Below are 20,303 nucleotides of genomic sequence, written 5' to 3'. Positions count from 1 at the left end.
ACTTTGAGCTCTATGTTGAGCAAACTTGCATGGATGATACATCTTAGGATGCACACTAATGGACTTGCTTCAGATGCTGAATTCGACATACATTTTTCAGATAATGGACCTGGTAAAAGTTATGGGTGCAGGTCTATTACCAAGAAACTATAAGGCTTATATAAACCAAACTTGCACAAATGATGCATCAAGGGATGAAAACTCTCAAACTTGCTTCAGATGCTGGATTTTAATTACGTTTTCATGATGAATAACTAGTTCGAAGTTTTAGATTTTGCATTTTTGGATATTCACTTTTTGTTGGTTAATTATGTGACTTTGCCTTACTTAAAGACAACATTCGTTGAGGTGAGCTCTGTAATCTCTGATTACCTATGTTTAATTACAGGTGGCTAAGAGATCTGAATGAATATGGTGTCTGTTTGTTGAAGAATGTGCCATTAGAAGAGGGAATGGTTTGCAAGGTTAAATGATATGAATTTTTCACGTTGGTTAATCTCATGAAATTGAAAATGCTTTGGCTCACTAGAGCTAAAGGCTAATGGGAGATTTTCTGATGGAAATTTGTCTTTTCTTGTTATTGTCCTAGCTCATGAACTTTTTACAATTCAACTTCTTAACAACCAGTGGATTAATTTCCACCAAACTTAGAATAGGGTATCCTTGGAAGAAGGGAATTTAAGTACAGTGTATTCAAATTAGAACCATGGGGAGATAACCAAGAAAAAAAAAATAGAGTGAGACTATTTTAAAATCTTAAAACCACTGGATCAGAAAAGATTAAAATCAGTTGGAGGCTTCCTGACATAGTTTAGATTTAAATTTGATCATATCATGATCAACATTGGAGGGGTGGGGCCACGATAGAAAGTTTTACATTGGAACTATTGGTAATTAAAAAAAAAATCTGATGAAGAACAGGAGCACCTTGATTAATCATACTGATGTGGAAACACTTCTCTGGTAGTGTAGATATAAGTTTACACAAATCATAGACCTCTGAGTTTGGGTTAGACCATGATAGATCAAGCAATTCATGTGTCACTCAGTATTGAGTAAATATTTTTAAAAACACCTCCCCTTCTCCATGATTAGTAGACTTATTTATAAAAGAGCATTTCTGTACTTCCATAGTCATATTAACATGCAAACATCCAAGGTAGATGATAACCCCAAGGCTAAGGTATAGTGTAAATACAGGAGATTGAATGAATAATAAGATAATTTTAAAATCTTCTCAAGAACAACATGGCCATGCAATATGATAAGACATATTAACATGCATGTTTATTGAGATGATACAGTTTTTTCAATGGGTGGTACTGTAGCTCTCCAGTCTGTAAATATATATTTTTCGTAGAGTTACAGTTCTGCAGCTAGGATTTGCTGTATTAAAAAGATGCTTAATACCAATCTAGTTGGGACTTAAAATAATTTTACTTGTTTTTCATCTGTAACTTTCATATACTGTAAACGTATTACATTTGGCTGTGTATTCTTTTGAGCGCTTTTGGCGGAAAGACACTTATGCTAATTCAAGTACAACGCTAAATGTTTTGTACTTATAAACGTAAATAAGAAGGATAAGAAATATGGTAAATTAAATCTACGCTAACTTGTTCAAAACTCAATTTCCGCCAAATATCGTACACGCTAAATATAATACATTTACAGTATATTACATAAATGGGTATGTAAGAACTCATGAGAAATATTATTGTTTACAGACAGCAGAATTAATTGCACCGGTACAACAAACCATTTATGGGATTGTAAGTACCTTTCTTTTATTCTACATAGCATCATCTTCTTTACACTTCTTTATAAATGAAATTAAAGAACAAAAAATGTCACATTTTTGAATAGTGGTTGAAATGTTGTCAAGTATTCATGGCAAGATTATTAATTTTTAGATTAAAAAGTGTTAGCGATATTATATGTAATAAATGCAAGCTAAATAGCATTAATTAATATTAATTTGAGGGAAATTTTGACTTTTGAATGTAACTATAATATATCTGGGTTGTAAGGTGGATTGTCTGGGTTGTATTGGAGATAATGTCTCCTGTGTGTTTGATTTACAGCAGTTTGATGTGATTAGTAAGCCAAGTCCTATCAATGTGGCGTACTCCTCTGTCGGCCTTGACTTCCACATGGATCTCATTTACTACGAGTCGGCCCCGGGCCTACAGCTTCTACACTGCATGAAGTAGTTATAACCTTACAATAAAATAGCTCTCATCTATAGTTACTTTTGAAATAATGAATATGTAAAAGGCGAAATTAATCTGCAAAATATGTGAAATTATAAATTTATTATTCTCATGATACATTTACATGTATATAAAATAAAATAAAGCAAGGAATTGTTTTCTGTTTAAGTGATTATTGAGTATGTCAGTTTTAGTGATTTCTGATAATTAATTATTATTTGATAATGTATATTGTAGGTTTGATGAATGTGTTGAAGGAGGGGAGAGTACTCTTCTAGATCTCTTTTATGTTGCTGAAGTTTTCAGAGAATCAAATCCTGATGAATTTCACACCCTCACACAAATACCGACCACATTTCAAAAAATCCACTATCAGAGGTGAGATCATGATTTACTTTGATGATGTGGTGGTGAATGGAGGGAGGTGTATGAAGGAATCACCTTGTCCATCTGTCTACTCTAAATTCCTAATTAAACGTGAGGAATTTATTATCGCGGAAATAAAATTACTCGCTTTTATTTTTATGGTGCTGAAATCCATCTAAATTCTCTTGATCAACCATCTATTCACGAATAAATATTCTTGTGATTTGACGTTGAAGAGCCATTTTGTGATAATAAGTACTCGTGAAAAATAAAGAATCTACAGCATATTCTAGCTGTTTTATGATTTTAAGGATTGAACTTTATAAATTTAAATTTTCCGTAAGGTTGGAAGTTCTTGAGCTAGAGATGCCCATTAAATCAACATTTGAACTTCAGAGGAAAAAAATCACACAAAAAGATATAAAATTAGTCACTCTTTTAAAGGTCTATATAGGTCATTCTGAGAGTTGAAATTTTCCAATGATTCATATTAAGACTTAGGCACCTTTAAGGTAGTCATAAAGCATGCAAATTCATGGGCCATTCTGTATATAAAACTGTAAATATAAATACCAGATATAATGATACAAGTCAAAAAGGACTGCAAACATCATGTCAGTATACAGGTACTTCATGAAAGCATTCAAAAGTTGGTCGATAGTTTGTCATCTTGAGGAGGGAAAATATTGAAATTGTAGCATTAATTAAAATATTCACTGTATTCTTCATATGTACTAGTAACATGTATAAAAATCTGAATAGGAGTGAAATACATGTATTCCTTTTCTCTATTTTTTCTTCAGGGAAAATCCCGTTCACATGGTGTATCAGAAGCCCATCATATCACTCAACCACAGAGAGGAGGTAGAGTATCCCATCTGATGAATGATGTGTTGAGGAAGACAGGGAGTGTGCTGATTTTACATGTATAACTTTCTGACAGACAACAACAAAGAGATTTTACAATTATCTTGACATCTTAAATACAAAAATTGTCAATAACCTACTTTTCAAATTATGACTTTTCTAGGGGCAAATATATGCAGTATACTGCATATAGTTCTTTTGACTGACTAATAAGGATTTAATAATTACCTTCTCACAAGAATAATGTGACACAAATAATCGGTGATGTGTTGAAATGCATTACATCTATAAAAAATCTCGACATGTATAGGACAGCATATAAATTGTTTCCATGATGATGGTATAAGTTGTACATTAATTAAAAATATTGCACACCTTTGAAATCTCTGAACAAATTGTCCACAAGATTATTTCAAGAGCAGCTAAGACCTACAAAAATAATTACATTCATGTTCCCTTGAAATATATTATATGGTGTAATATATTTATTACAAGTACTGTACAGCAGGTTAAAATCGCGGTCGGAAAAGATCGCGATTTCTTCAATTTTCAGCAAATCGCGGTCGTTTAAATTCGCGGAAAGGAAAAAATAATAAATTTCTTAAATAGTACTTGCAAGTACTTTTCTTTAAGTATATATTGTTTAAACTAATATTTCCCGTCTCTATCTTATGAAAGTCTGTACCTGTTTATCGCGCATATCAGACAGAAAAGTCAAGCCTGTATATGGTGTCGATTTTGATCCCGATTGAAAAATAACCAATAACAAAACACCGGACTGATCCCCATTTGTTCAAAGTCAAAATAATGTTACGCTTTCAGATTTTTTTTATTTCTGGGTCCAAATCAGAAAAAAATTATACCGTAGTCAAAATATTGAACTTTTAATCATATAATTGAAATTAATTGTCGTTACCCTGTTTATTAGGTAAGTGCCTTGATTAAAGGTAATGAATGAGTGATACTCACGGGCCAATGAAATTAAACAAGTATGTTTTATTTGATAATTACATCGCACGTCTTCTAGATGGAAAAAGTTAATCGTTAGCTTTAGAAATTAATTGAACAATTAATAAGCTTTAAAAACACCAACAACTACGTGTTTGTTATTGATCCATACACTCGCATAATTATAAAGACAGTCTACATGTATCAAATCACAGATGATAATAAAATTTCAATTTATCCTAAGGCTTATAAATCTTTTAAAGAATTATTCACTGTATGTTGAATTCGCGGAATTTCTTTTTCCGCGAATATAGCGAATATTAACTCCGCGAGTTAATTTCCTGCTGTACAGTAATTAATTTATTTATTATAGTTTGCAGATAACTGTAAAGTTTCACGTTACGTCACGATCTTCTTCGTCAGATGCATCCAGCATAAACAATTCACATGATTGGTCAACTCAAATTATCAACATTGACATGGAAATAGTCTGCTGCACAAGCAACCAATCAAGGATAAGAAGAAAGTTCCAGTCGTAAAGCTTGCGGTTAAGGCGTGTACAATTTACCTTGAGCGCAGCTGTCAACTAGATCGTGACGTAACGTGAAACTTTACAGTTAGCTGCAAACTATAATATTATGTATAATTAATTACCTTATGATATGTAATTGTAGATCACCAGTATAAGCTGGGCTCCTGCATTTGAAGGTCCTTTGTCTGTAAGACCAGTAAGTCTCACTCTTGTTGATCAATATTACCCGTATATTCAAATAAATTTACTTGAAACTCTTCAAATTGATACTATTGATTTTAAACCATTTGATAAATGTATAGAATGAAAATCTCATTCCACTTTTCAGGAGGATGTTGAACCCTACTACAAAGCCTATCACAAATTTGCTGAAGCAATTAAAAATTCATCTGCAAAGGTAAACAGGAGCATTTATATCACTGAATTTTTTTTTTCTTGTAGACTTATTGTTCAGTTCTGAAACTTAGTATCCACAATACAATGTATCTCAGTATGCAGGATTCTTCTATTACAGCTAGAGTTCAAAATGGTACCCGGTGATTTGCTTTCCTTTAACAACAGAAGAGTTCTACATGGAAGAAATGCATTCACCTTAAATGGGGGAGGGCGACATTTGCAGGTACAACTAATAACGCCAGGAAGTAAAATATTGTAGGAAGTGTTTCATGAACTTGATGTCCATCTCATTCCAAATACCCTGCCAACTGTCTGGTCATTTTTTGTTCCTTTGTATAGGTGTATTTTATGCTATTAGCTATCTTTTTTTAGCTCACCTGAGCTAAAGATTCTGTAAATGAGTTTTTCTTATCAAAATTAATTTTGTCCATTCTCTGCTGTTGTCATCATTGTAAATTTATCACAATTTCATCTTCTTCTCCAGAACTACTGGGCCAATATCAACCAAACTTGGCACAGAGTATCCTTATATAAAAGGGATTCAAGTTTGCCCTTTTACGAGATAATTACAAAATACAGTAAAAAAAAATTGATGGCATCATTGAAAAATTGTCTAACAAACCAGGAGGAAAGATAAAACTCATGTGGAATCATTAGTGGTGAGTTGGGACCACTTATGCATTTATAGCTTTTCAATACTAAACTGAATTTTGCTATTTTCCAAGCCAAAGTGATGTGGCCCCTTGGCATCTTGTAATATATTTGTAAACGTGATTTCTGAGCAAATTCTTGGTACCTGATATCTTTCTGTATTTCATCTGGTCATAGCAGTATTAGTTATGTAGACACTTATAGAGGTAATATGGATATTATATTACATATATAAAATGTCAAAGATTTTTTAATAAAGTTCATTTTCTCTGAATCAAGCAAACCTTTATATAACAAATGTTCACATTAGGCATCTTGCGTGTTGAAATGTGATCAACACATTGAGTATGATCTGGATGTTCTTGTAACATAAACTTTTGGTACAAACATACTTCATTTCCATTGTTCAGTGATTGTTATGAGAATCTTTTTTGTATTTCAGGGTTGTTATGTAAACATTGACGAGTACAAGAGTAAATTACGAGTACTGTCCACTCTGTTGAAGGACAAGAGGCCGGTCAAACAAGTCGGAAATCAGTGCTGGTAATCAACAGCATACTGGTCATCTAGTTTGTCAAAAGACAAATCAAAAAAAAAAATTTAAAAAAAGAACTGGAACATAAAAAAAAAGTGCAAAGGTTGTATACATGTATTTTATGAGTGTGTGTGTGTTTGTGTTGTGTGTTTATCATTATGTTATTGTATAATTATATTTTTTTTGCCTTGATTTATTGTTATAGATACTATATTTTCTGTTTATTTTTTAAACTTTAGTTTTAAATATAAACTTTGTAAAAGTTTTATCACATTATTGTGGTTTACCTGTATCATATTGTTGCATAAAATCTTAATAAAATTCTGCAAAGTGGTTTAATAGTTATGGATTTTCTTGCTGCATAATGCCCTCTCTAACATTATCGAGAGATTTTGTGGCCTGCCATTAGTTATTATGGACATGCTGTAGGAGACAAGGTCCTCTACTAAACTATTGGAATTCCTATTGGCACAAATTGTGCTCCTTTATTGACAAGCTGTTTTAAAAAATATTTCTTTGAAGTGGGATGTATTCAGGAACTTCTATATGAGGAAGATAACACATGCTTTGGCTTTCAAACCAACATATAGATATATCAATGATGTATTATCTATTAACAATAGTTACTTTCATTCATAATTCAACTCGATATATGTTCGAAGAAATAATTATATAATTATATATCTAAATGTGCAAAACAAGTCACCATGGCCCCATTGTTCTTTATAAGAAGTGTACATACTGGAATCTACACTACCTCAGAGGATGCCGAGGATTAATATGACTATAACGGTAACTTTAGCCCTTCTAATCTTGAAAGAGGATTTTAAAGATTTTTATAATGAATAGGCAGGGACATATTATGTTTGCTGTTAACATCATTGATCTTTCCATCCTTCTGTCTGTCCCTCTGTTTGTCTTTTAATTACTTTCATTCAATCATGATGGTATTTTGACCTTGACCATTTCTTTGACCTTGACTTCAAATTTCGTTGTTTTATAGTCTTTAATCTATTTATACCCAGGCCTTAATCAGAATGGGGTATAGGGTCCTCTTCAAATAATTATGCCAACATATACAAATTAAACATGTACATGTACTATATAACTCAACTGAACTCGTCTGATTGTTTCTGGTTGCGTCCCTATTATTTTTGGATTTTTTTTTCACTTCAAACATTCATTTTATTATATGTGTTCCTCCTAAATACTGAAAATGTTTCGCTGTACTTTAATTAACATCCTAACTGTCTGACACCGCTTCCTACAAGCCTGATAGGATTTTTAGAAACCAAGTCATTTCCGGAATTTGTGGGGTTGTACGACAGTGTTGAAATTTACGTGGAAAATCATGTTTCCTGTTGTTTTCTATCCGAGTATGACAGGCCAAAGTCACTAGGAATAGAATAAGACAAGGAATAAGGTATATTGTATTTCTTTTTTTATGGTTTTGAAACTTATGACTCTCAAACGTATTTTATTCTTCATTAGGATTGAATACATCATGAGATATGTCATAGAGCCGAAGACTGGTAGAACTGATTTTTAATTGTACGAACGTCTTGTCAAGGATTCGATGCTTAACGGACAATTCGATATCCTGTTTATTATTTGAAAACACAAGATAATGTTCTTTTAATTTTACTTTAAGTAAACGACTGTTGACGCATTATGGAATATAAATAAGTGCGTAGAAGCACTACGTTTGCGTGAAAATGTAAGGAATCACGTGACAGACCAAAATAGACAGGTCCTGCACAATCTCGTGATATTCAAAAGCTGTATAGCTAGAAAATTGAAATTGTTCGCTCAAATTGAGTCCCCAGTCCCAATTTCTCCCCAGAGCATATAACAAAGTATATACTTATTTGATCTATTGAAGTCTGATTTTCCCAATATACCTGAATCATATATATGGCAAGAAATTGGTACTGTGTTTTTAGTATACACCTTGCTTATAAATGGAGGTGAATAAAATAAGAAGAGAACATTTTAAATGTTATTAAAATATTGCAATACATATTGTATTACAGTTCCAAATATCACAGTATATTGCAATACAAAAATTCCATTCGTTACTTATGCAGCCCTAGTCTCGGGACAAGCCCTCACCACAGTTGGAATATGTCCCATATGCTTGCAATGAAGGAAATCGGAGCGATCTGCTCCTAAATGATTTTGAAGAGTATAAAAGGAGTGAAGCTGAAAATAAATACCAAATTAATAAAAACTAGAGTTGAAACGTATGTTCGAACATTCGCGAATGAATAGTTTTTCACGAATATTTGAATGGAATATTTGTATTTGAATATTTGGTCGCATGTTTAATATCCGTATTTCATGCAATAAATTGTGTATCCACTGAGTTTTTGATCACAGTGGAAAAAGAAGCATTTCTCTCCAAACGAAAGCAAATATATGTATGACAGCAGATTGTAAACTTTGTCCACATAGTACTACTGGCCTGATAAAGGCACGATGTCAAATTTTTTAATAATCTTTAAGACAAACATTCATCAGCCTCATGTATCTCCGATTTAGGCCTTTGACGATGACCGCCATGATTTCACTAGCGAAAATAATGAAAGATTTAATATATTGTTGTGCGGAGAGAAATATTCCAGATGAACAATTCATATCAATTGTTCAGAATTATAAATATAGCAGAAATCATTTGTGAAAAATATACATTATATTATTCTCTTTTGAGAATGTTTTATTTTAAATTTAGTTATTAAGTAAATTTACGTGACGTTTCCGGAAAACGGACCACTGTCGGTTTTATTAATATAATAGGAAAACTTGGTGAGCATTTGATGGTTTGGTGACTGAGCAGTGAGCGTTTTACATAATCAGAATGCAATACAGTGAACTAATTTTAAGAAGTAAAGAGGCTTATTTTTGTTGATAAAGATTAAAGATTCTTTGTCTGATTTAGTTTTTTGTTGAAAATAAACGCGAGTCTTAATGTACATCATACATGTCAAACGACTTTGAACAGTCACATTTATTTCTTACACCTATCTTATATATAGTAATGAACAATAGGATTTACAAGTAGGTGAAAAGGCATAATATCACCTTTATTAAATTACCGAATGTTCGAATACAAATCAAATAACAGTCATGAATATTCGAATATTGGTTTATGGTATTCGTTTCAGCTCTAATCAAAAAACCTTTTTGTATATGCCTTTTATCCCAAAAAATAATCCATACAAAGATAAAAATTCAACAAATTTTCTCAACATTTTTTCTTGCTTAAAAAATTACCTGCCATGTTACATTTGGAATTTCCTGGATTATTTGTAGTAAATGCCCTGAGTTCGTGTTATCGCCCGTGTATATATTGCTACTTTGAAAATACATGGATCAAATTCTATCATTAATTCAGGTCCATAGGACATAATATCATTTTATGCAAGTGGGTTAAGGCAAGATATAGGCAATTCTATGAGAAAGCTTAAATATACTTAGATCCCAAATAATAAAATTAAGGCATGTTATAGCTAGTACACATTATGACGTCATTGTTCTTTAATAATCAAAGTAATGAACACATCAATTAAGAAACAGCTTTGGCACATGGGCACACCCTATTTAATTTTACGTAAATAAAGTATAAATCTACGAAGAATATTCTAAGGATTATTTATAAGTGCTACACAAATTCTTTGCACTTTCTTTTTTGATTAAAATTTGAGGAATCTTACACTGGATTGAGAATTTTTACCATGTCTGTACTCAAAACTTTACAAATACATGTAGTAACTAAACAATTGATCTGTGAGTCGACCTTTGTGCAGCAATATCACAACTCCACGGCATATTCTGCCTCTAAGTAGACCCTGTTTCTGCAAATATAAATAGGGTATGCTCTTGCGCAGAAGCTTTTTTGTTGATGTTCTTTATAACTTTGTGTAGTAGAGAGCAATGATGTCATAATGTGACATCATCAGTGTGTATTGGCTATGTCAGTTGTCGCGGGTACCAAGTCACAATTTGCCTTAAAAAATTAATTTTAATCTTTTCTCTATATAACTAAAGACCCTATGTCTTTTAATTAGTTAATTTTCAAAGAAACGTCTATTCTTAGCCTTAACTCACTTGCATAATGATAGAACTCTCTATTTAGCTTGGCACAAGCTGCAGAACTGTAGCTCTCTGCCCTGCGAACAAATAAAAAAGCCCCCGACACCGGCGGACCGGTGCCAGAGGCGTTAAGTTGTGCCAGGAAAATAACAAACAAACAAAAAAAAAAAACAAAAAACAAAAAAAAAAAGCCTCTGCGGTGCTTGAGAAAATTCAGACAGATTCAGTAGAGAATTAGTCAGATCCAAGCATCCTAAAAATGTGCATATGTGTAAATGTGTAATAATAGTGCATTTTATTGTTCACAAATAAAGGACTTCCTGCAATAATTGATTTCTAAATCAGACATATACAGGTGTAGTTGCTCAGTTACATGGTAATTAGGTCCAGACAGCCATTAGACATTACAGAGTCTGGTCTATTGGAGGCTTAGTCCCTTGTTCAACCAGAGTTCCCAGATAAAGAGAGTACATTAATCAATGGAGCCTGACTGCAGAATGTCACTGTGTGTGCGGCCTGTATAGTATTGATCTCACTCTCAGTAAGGTGTGGGGACCAGTAGTCTGTTACATATGGCTAATGTCAGGAGCCACCAAGTCCAGTCCTCTGGTCAGTTGTAGAGGAAATTCATGTTTTGTGGGGATTTCATGTTTTGTGCATTTATATTTTTGAGGTATTGTGCTTACTCAATTAATATTCATTCAAGTTTTAGATGTAGAATGAATGAATAGATGCTTTCTGTACCCTGGTATTCTTTGAAAGGTAGGTGGGAGCATGTAACATTAATAGTAACATGTGGCCTTATTTGAAGGATGATGCTTAATATTGATTTGGAGAAATAAGTTGTATTGTTATTGTTTATTCTGCAATATGACTGGATTCCTTTCAGTGTATTTGAATTGATTGATTTTTATTTGGATATTGGGAAATCCTGTAATGTGACCTATCAATTACAGAATCGGATCAAGTTCAGGCTCATAACCTGCATGGTTAATGGAAACATAATGGTATTATTCATATTTACTTGTCTTTAACATTCCTTACAAATTAGAATTTTGTTCATTTTCTCATGAACTACCATGGATGAGCATGAATATCTCCATTGTTATGTCATAATACCATACTTGACTTTAAAACTATAGTGCAATCTGTTTTGCTTTAAAAGTGGGAGTTGAATAGTGTATTTTATGGCAACTGGTCAGAAAAATAATGTAAATATATGTAATGAATTTAATTTTGAAGATTTATGTGGTATATGAACTACAACACTTCATGCTGGCATATTTATCATGAAGCACTAACGTGCTTCTTTAAATATGCCGGCGTGAAGCGTCATAGTTCATAACCTCATGAATCTTCAAAAATTGAATTCATTTCTTAATTATTTGACAATTACTAGTCCATGTACTTGTATATTTTACATGTGAAAATATTAGCAATTAGTTTACCTAGCATGCTACAAATCAGCCATGCTTAGTTTGTCTTGCTTATCTTGAATTAAGCTTCCTGAACACATTGAAGGATGTCAGTTGATATTGCAGGCATTTATCTAGGGCAAAAAAAGTCGTCATTCTTTGATTTCATACAAACACTTTGTGTCAGCTGGGTATTTTAAATGTGCTTTCTCTTGTATGGATATTTTGTATCTGTCACATGGACTGGATTTGGAAAAAAAACTGTCTCACAAAGCTATAAAAACTGCGCTGTTTTTCACAGTGCTGTGAAAAAACAATTGGTGCTCTGACCACCGGATTATTGCTGAAATTTATATTCCATTGCATATAATGAAAAAAAAATGGCCACAGGATTATTGCTGTACATATTTTAGATGAATATAATGAAATATTCAATTGGTGCCCAGACCACAGGATTATTCTTGTATTTTAGATGATAGTGTGAAGACCTAGTTAAGATGTATGAGCCAGATCTCACATGTGATACATTCATTGTAAAGAACCACACTCAGATTGACTTCACTAATGGGGAATATGGAGGCATACCCTTTAATTTAATCATCAATTCTGTTGGGTGGTTGGTAAGTTTGTATGTCTGTTTGGTTGTTTAATAAAAAGTATTTGCTATTTGAATTAAATTACCATTAAAATTGAATTTATCATTAATACTGTGTTGTGCAATACACTTGGATTGATCCAACACTGTCTATATGAATACGAAAAACCTTTTCAAATATATTTTTTTTAAAGTGGCCAAGTAATACATTTGCAGTTCTTTGAATTTTGATGATTAAAAAAAAATCAATACAAAATATTGCTTTTTAACTTATACATCAAACACAATATTTGTTATGACATTAATTTGTATTTTATGTAATAGTTATGACAATAATTTGTATTTTATGTTGGTTTATCTAGTTGCTCATCTTGTTGTTCGCGGTGTTGAGGAAGTTTGCCTGGGACTACGGAAGGATTGCTCTAGTCAGCAGAACAGAGGAAAAGTAGGTGCATCATATTCATGCTTCACTGTAACTATGCCAGATAGTGTGTATAAGATGCTAAGGCTTAGGGATTTAATATCTTAGTGTGAAATTCATGCTTTGATTAATTACAGAGTAAATTAAATGGAAAGTTTTCGTACAGACAGCTGTTACAATATAGATATTCCACTGGTATTTACACTGAACGTGCATTGAGTAAAACTATTCAGATAATTGACAGTAGCCTAGTAATGAATTTAGTCATTAGATTTATGTATACAATTATACATTTAAGTTGGACGTTTGGGGAATGCAATAAATATTTATGGGATAGGTTTTTCAATTAAACACCTTACATAACCAAATTAAAAGTGAAAAGTAAGGGAAAATATTCTTAAATATTTCTAGCCATTTGGAAAATTGGTTAATATAAATTATTTTTAACATTGGTAAACCAGGCCGTCTAGTAAAAAAAAAAAAAAAAAAAAAGAAATATTTCCAGGAATGTACAAACTGAAAATCAAAGAGAAGACAAAAATTTGTCTGGGAAAATTAAAATGGGGTGTAAGGGCAAAAATAAAAAAAGTTTAAAAAAGAAAAACTTGTGTATGGTAATTCACGGACATTGAAACATTTTATAAAATATCATTATTTTAGGTAATTTTATTGATACCGAGTACATGTATATGAGAAAGTACTAGGCCATTGCAAAAGGGATATTAAAGTGGTTAATGCACCTGAAATTTTGTCCCCTTAGTAATTAATATTTAGGCAGCACCTCTAATTACGATTTTTATCAGAGTATTGATTTTTGTGGGCATTTTTAGTCCATAGGAGTGTTGGGGGAGAGAAATAGTTTATAGACCGGGAATGGCATCAGTATAAAAATAAAGTGCCAGCTGATATTCTCGGGGGTATATCTGTATCATTATATAAGGAGTATCTAGAGGAATGGATGTTATAGAAACATGAAAAACATCGATAGAAATAAAACACTAGCCGTCCAATAGATCTTCACTGATCACCTCCCAGAGGCTTTTAATGGCTTCTCTGTACATCTGCTGCTCTAATGCTTCTATAATTGTAAAGGGTTGTTAAATAGAAATCATAATACTGCTGTTCTTTTAATAATAAATAAAGTTTCTAATTAATCAAAGTTAAATTATAAAAAGCTGACCTTTATTAATATGAATATGCATCAATTTCTTGCAGAATTTTTTCTAACAGAGCAACTAAGACAGCTTTCACAAGAATAATTTATAATGTGATATGTATATAAAAATTTTCTTGATTAATTCTCTCTTTTTTTTTCAGTGCAAATTTGACAACCAACAGCCAATACAATGTGTAATAATCACTGCTTTCTTCCCCTGACCATATTACCCTTTATTCCTTTAATGTCCCATTATTTCCATGTATTAATCTACTAAATGCTAACTGCTAGACATATGGTGCTTGACTTCTAATCAAAGCTCTTGGTATGCTGCACTTAAAATAGCCAATATGCAGAGTTCTAAATGAAATCATCATTCTTACGGTAGAACCAAAGTGGCATTATGTACAAGATGGGACATTTTTAGCTCACCTGAGCCGAAGGCTCAAGTGAGCTTTTCTGATCACATTGTGTCCGTCGTCCGTCTGTCCGTCCATAAACTTTTCACATTTTGGACTTCTTCTCAAGAACCACTGGGCCAATTTTGACCAAACTTGGTACAAAGCATACTTGGGTGAAAGGGGATTTAAGTTGTTAAAATGAAGGGCCAAATCCATTAACAAGGGGAGATAATCAAGAAAAGACAAAAAATAGGGTGGGTTCATTAAAAAATCTTCTTCTCAAGAACCACTGAGCCAGAAAAGCTGAAACTTATGTGGAAGCATCCTAGGGTAGTGTAGATTCTAAATTGTTCAAATCATGACCCCCCGGGGTAGGGCGGGGCCACAATAGGGAATCCAAGTTTTACATAGAAATATATAGGAAAAAACTTTGAAAAGCTTCTTCTTAATAACCACTGGGCCAGAAAAGCTAAAACTTATGTGAAAGCATCCTTGGGTAGTGTAGATTCTAAATTGTTCAAATCATGACCCCCGAGCGTAGGGCGGGGCCACAATGGGGAATCCAAGTTTTACATAGAAATATATGGGAAAAATCTTTGAAAATCTTCTTCTTAATAGCCACTGGGCCAGAAAAGCTGAAACTAATGTGAAAGCATCCTTGGGTAGTGTAGATTCTAAATTGTTCAAATCATGACCCCCTAGGGTAGGGCGGGGCCACAATGGGGAATCCAAGTTTTACATAGAAATATATAGGAAAAATCTTTGAAAATCTTCTTCTTAATAGCCACTGAGCCAGAAAAGCTGAAATTTATGTGAAAGCATCCTGGGTTAGTGTAGATTCTAAATTGTACAAATCATGACCGGGGGGAGGGGGGGTTAGGGCAGGGCCACAATGGGGAATCGAAGTTTTACATAGAAATATATTGGACAATCTTTGAAAAGCTGAAACTTATGTGGAAGCATCCTTGGATAGTGTAGATTTCAAATTGTCTAAATTATGATCAGTGGGGTAGGGTGGGGTCACAATATGTATTACAAGGGGGAAATCTGGTAAAGAACAGAATGGTCAAAGCTTCTCAGGTGAGCGATGTGGCCCATGGGCCTCTTGTTCATTTTTAGCTCACCTGAGCCGAAGGCTCAAGTGAGCTTTTCTGATCACATTTTGTCCGGTGTCCGTCTGTCTAGCTGTCTGTCTGTCTGTCTGTCTGTAAACTTTTCACATTTTCGACTTCTTCTCAAGAACCGCTGGGCCAATTTCAACCAAACTTGCCACAAAGTATCCTTGGGTGAAGGGGATTCAAGTTTGTTAATATGAAGGGCCACGCCCTCATTCAAGGGGAGATAATTGGGAATTAATGAAAATTTAGTGGCATATTTTAAAAATCTTCTTCTCAAGAACCACTGTGCCAGGAAAGATGAAACTTATGGGTAAACATCCTCAGGTAGTGTAGACTCAAATTTGTTCAATTCATGACCCCCAGGGGTAGGGCGGGGCCAAAATGGCCGACCAAAGTTTTACATAGAAATATATAGGAAAATTCTTTAAAAATCTTCTACTCAAGAATGACAAAGCCATAATTCATCATATTTATATGGAAGCATGTTCAGGTAGTGTAGATTCAAGTTTGTTCAAATCATTACCCCCCAGGGTAGGGCGGGGCCAAAATGGCCGACCAAAGTTTTACATAGAAATATATAGGAAAATTCTTTAAACATCTTCTTCTCAAGAATGACAAAGCCATAATTCATCATATTTATATGGAAGCATGCTCAAGTAGTGTAGATTCAAATTTGTTCAAACCATGACCCCTAGGGGTAGGGCGGGGCCAAAATGGCCGACCAAAGTTTTTAAAGATATATATAGGAAAATTCTTTAAAAATCATTTTCTAAAGAAATAGCTAATCCATGATTGTCATGGGACTACTTTTGGATTTAAACTTTACAATAAAAAGCCATTTTCTACTTTTTCCTACCCTTAGTGCTCAGGTGAGCGATGTGGCCCATGGGCCTCTTGTTCACACTGCTTAGAGGGCATTGTTTACATATGTACATCATGCATGCAGGTTTTGTGGGTTAAAATCTTCTGATCGGTAAAATAACATAAAATTCTATCAGTCTAGAAACACAAGATTCATTATTACCGGTACTATATCGTTGCATAAACTGTATTGAACATCTTGCTCATAACAATAAGTACTCAGCCTTTTCCAGTACATTGTATTGAGCTTTCACCGTTATTATATATGAAATATGCATCAAGCGAGACGTGATTTCCTACATGTAGGTTTCAATTTTCACTCCTCTGCTGAATTAAATACACAATGGGAGTTATCTGTATACATTGAATAAACAAAGGAGCTAACCAGGACTACACAATTTTTGTACATGGTACATCTAAAAAAAATCATTTTCGCCACTTATGAATTTCTTTTCGCCACTTTTGAAAAAAATTCGCAATTGGCGACAATGGCGAATCACAGCTCGAGCCCTGATCCTTTATTAAATTAGAAAAAAAGAATGCTGATTTTTAGCTCTACTGGTCAGAGACCAGAAGAGCTTATGCGATAGTAATGCGTCCGGCGTCCGTCCGTCTGTCCGTTGTCTCTGTCTGTCTGTCTGTAAACAATTTTTCAAAATGCTACTCCTCCTACAGTTTTGGTCTAATTTCAGTATAACTTTGCACACAAGTAGACTACACTAAGATACATAATTTTTTGTATCATTTTTGATTTCGATAAACGGTGTTGCCGTAGTAACTAAAAATAGAAATTTCTGTAAAATTGTTTCAAAATGCTACTCCTCCTACAGTTTTGGTCTGATTTCAGTATAACTTGGCACACAAGTAGAATACACTAAGATACATAATTCTGTGTATTGGTTTTTGATTTCGATAAACGGTGTTGCAGTGGTTACTAAAAATAGAAATTTCTGTGAAATTGTTTCAAAATGCTACTCCTCCTACAGTTTTGGTCTGATTTCAATATAACTTGGCACACAAGTAGACAACACTAAGATACATAATTCTGTGTATCAGTTTTTGATTTCGATAAACGGTGTTGCCATGGTTACTAAAAATAGAAATTTCTGTGAAATTCTTTCAAAATGCTACTCTTCTTACAGTTTTGGTCTGATTTCAATATAACTTGGCACACAAGTAGACTATAAGATACATAATTCTGTATATCGGTTTTTGATTTCGATAAACGGTGTTGCCGTGGTTACTAAAAATAGAAATTTCTGTGAAATTGTTTCAAAATGCTACTCCTCCTACAGTTTTGGTCTGATTTCAATATAACTTGGCACACAAGTAGACACACTAAGATACATAATTCTGTATATCGGTTTTTGATTTCATAAACGGTGTTGCCGTGGTTACTAAAAATAGAAATTTCTGTGAAATTGTTTCAAAATGCTACTCCTCCTACAGTTTTGGTCTGATTTCAATATAACTTGGCACACAAGTAGTAAACACTTAAGAACATAAGAAGACCTTATCAATGATCATTATTCTATTTATTGCTGTTGTAAAGTTTCAATTCCCAACTGCTTAAGTACTTTTCTCTTCCTTTGCTACAAGTACAAACCAGTAGAGCTTCAGTCTCGACAGAGACTTCTGGTTTTCAGTGTAATCAAGTATAAACACGTTAAAAATCCCATGAGGATACTTCACACGATTTTGAGATTTTCAGGAACTCTTTATTGATCTTTTCAAGAACAGTAGAGCCACAATGTATAAATCATCTTATTATGCAAGCTTCCCCCAGATAAAACAGGCAGGCAGATTTTTTTTTTTTTTTGGCAATTGAAAATCAATTCGATTTCCAATTAATTTTACAATCATGCTCAATTAAGCTTTTTTTTTTTTTTGAGAAAGATGACATCAGAACCAATGATGATTAATTAATAAGATTGACATGAAATATCACAAAAGACTTAAAGAGAAGAGCAGGCAATACAAGGTCTTGTTTTTTTTTTAAATTTTCTGTTATTCTTATTCATCTAGGGAAAAAAAAAGATCATGAATATGATTGTAAACATTGAACCTAAATGATACATGTACTCAGGTGACCTATATAGGCCATAGGCCTCTTGTTTCTTTTATATAGCACTTATAATCACTCTTAGATAGACTAACTTGTGCCCTGTTCACACGGAGAGTTTAATTCGAATTAAACGTAAATTTACTGCGAATTAGCTTCGCTTAGCGTTCACACGGAGAATTTAATGCGAATTACTTTAATTCGAATTAATTTACTGCGCATTAAATTACTTCGCATTAGCTCTGTGTGAACGCTAAGCGAAGCTAATTCGAATTAAATTTTGACGCATGTGTCAGGCCAGAATTAAGTCACAGGACACGTGTTGGTGGTTATATATAGGTATTTGTGCTATATTTGGTTCAAAAATTGAGGGAAAGTATGTTAATCACTAAAATCAATGAATACCTGTAGCCAGTAAATGATGTATCAAAGGATGGCTCTGCATACATGACGTGATTTACAAATGACGTCATAATAAACTTACTGACGCCTGACTGTAGAAGAAGAATTTTAATTCGCATTAGTTTACTGCGCATTAGCTGTCGTGTGAACGCAATTTAATTCGCATTAGTTTGATTCGCATTAGTTTACTTCGCATTAATTTACTGCGAATTAAACTCGTCGTGTGAACAGGGCATTGTTTTAGAATCTTGAGAATCGTAAGATTTTGTCGGATGTCGGTACATTGAACCAAGCCATCATCTAAATGGCAGATTAAGTCTTGGGTCCAACTGCTATGAATATTAAATAATGTTGTATTGATTTTGGTGACAAATTCAAGGCTCTCGCATTCTTGATTTTTTTAATATGCTGTCTGCAGACAGATATTAGAATTGGCATTTTAGAGGGATTATGGTTGGTACATCATAGAAGCATGCACTCATAGCCAAATGTCATAGTCTGACTATACCAAACAGGGGGAAATGGTCTTTGGTTTCATTTCTTTTTTATATTGTATGATTTAATTATTGTCCTGACAAAATAGTTCAGAACTGCATCATCAAGTAATATATTTATTTCCTCTGAAATATATATCACTGCATATGCACAACAAAAGATATTTGAAAGGAGAAGTCATACATGTAAATGCAAACTACTTTAGATAAAATTGCAAAATATGATAGACAGAAAGTTATAGATAAATTTTTGTTATTTTATTCCTTTATTTTTCTATATCTTCTTGTAGATAGAGATGAATATTGGATGATAAGAAAGCTGTTTGGATACTGCTTGTCTTGATTAAGTATAATGTGCTGATTGGTCTCTGTTTTAGGTGGACCTCCCTGTTTTATGGTGACCATGACGATGACGACAAAAACAAAACCCAGGGGTCAGTGGAATCTTTGGATGCTCACATACATAAACATGACAGTGTATGTATCCATCAGGTCAATCAGTCAATTATAGAAGGGGGGGGGGATAAAATCACATACATAAACATGACAGTGTATGTATCCATCAGGTCAATCAGTCACTTATAGAAGGGGGGGGGGAATCAAATCACTTACATAAACCTGACAGTGTATGTATCCATCAGGTCAATCAGTCACTTATAAAAGGGTAGGGAGGGAGGGTTCAGATCACTTACCGGGTATATAAACATGACAGTGTATGTATCCATCGGGTCAATTAGTCACTTATAGAAGGGGGGGGGGGATAAAATCACTTACATAA

The 20,303-nt window shown here is 33.4% G+C and overlaps 1 protein-coding gene across 1 annotated transcript in view; it reads left to right on the top strand.

Moving 5' to 3' along the window:
• LOC134257615 (CSC1-like protein 2) overlaps nt 1–20,303 on the top strand; it is a 49,921-nt gene that overhangs the window by 14,263 nt on the left and 15,355 nt on the right. Inside the window, exons 8-20 of the mRNA XM_062740203.1 lie at nt 389–464; nt 1,728–1,772; nt 2,085–2,209; nt 2,451–2,591; nt 3,383–3,443; nt 5,069–5,122; nt 5,255–5,323; nt 5,441–5,545; nt 6,416–6,517; nt 12,495–12,635; nt 12,973–13,055; nt 14,349–14,381; nt 19,903–20,002. Of these exons, the coding sequence (XP_062596187.1) occupies nt 389–464; nt 1,728–1,772; nt 2,085–2,209; nt 2,451–2,591; nt 3,383–3,443; nt 5,069–5,122; nt 5,255–5,323; nt 5,441–5,545; nt 6,416–6,517; nt 12,495–12,635; nt 12,973–13,055; nt 14,349–14,381; nt 19,903–20,002 (1,135 nt within the window). The remainder of the gene's footprint in view (nt 1–388; nt 465–1,727; nt 1,773–2,084; nt 2,210–2,450; nt 2,592–3,382; nt 3,444–5,068; nt 5,123–5,254; nt 5,324–5,440; nt 5,546–6,415; nt 6,518–12,494; nt 12,636–12,972; nt 13,056–14,348; nt 14,382–19,902; nt 20,003–20,303) is intronic.

This window comes from Saccostrea cucullata, unplaced genomic scaffold (assembly GCF_032062105.1).
Source record: "Saccostrea cucullata isolate Sc308-1 unplaced genomic scaffold, CSIRO_AGI_Scuc_v1 ctg2415, whole genome shotgun sequence".
In the NCBI taxonomy this organism is placed as follows: Eukaryota; Metazoa; Mollusca; class Bivalvia; order Ostreida; family Ostreidae; genus Saccostrea; species Saccostrea cuccullata.
Note: the sequence above shows the minus strand (reverse complement) of the source record. Positions and strands in the feature narration are given on the sequence as shown.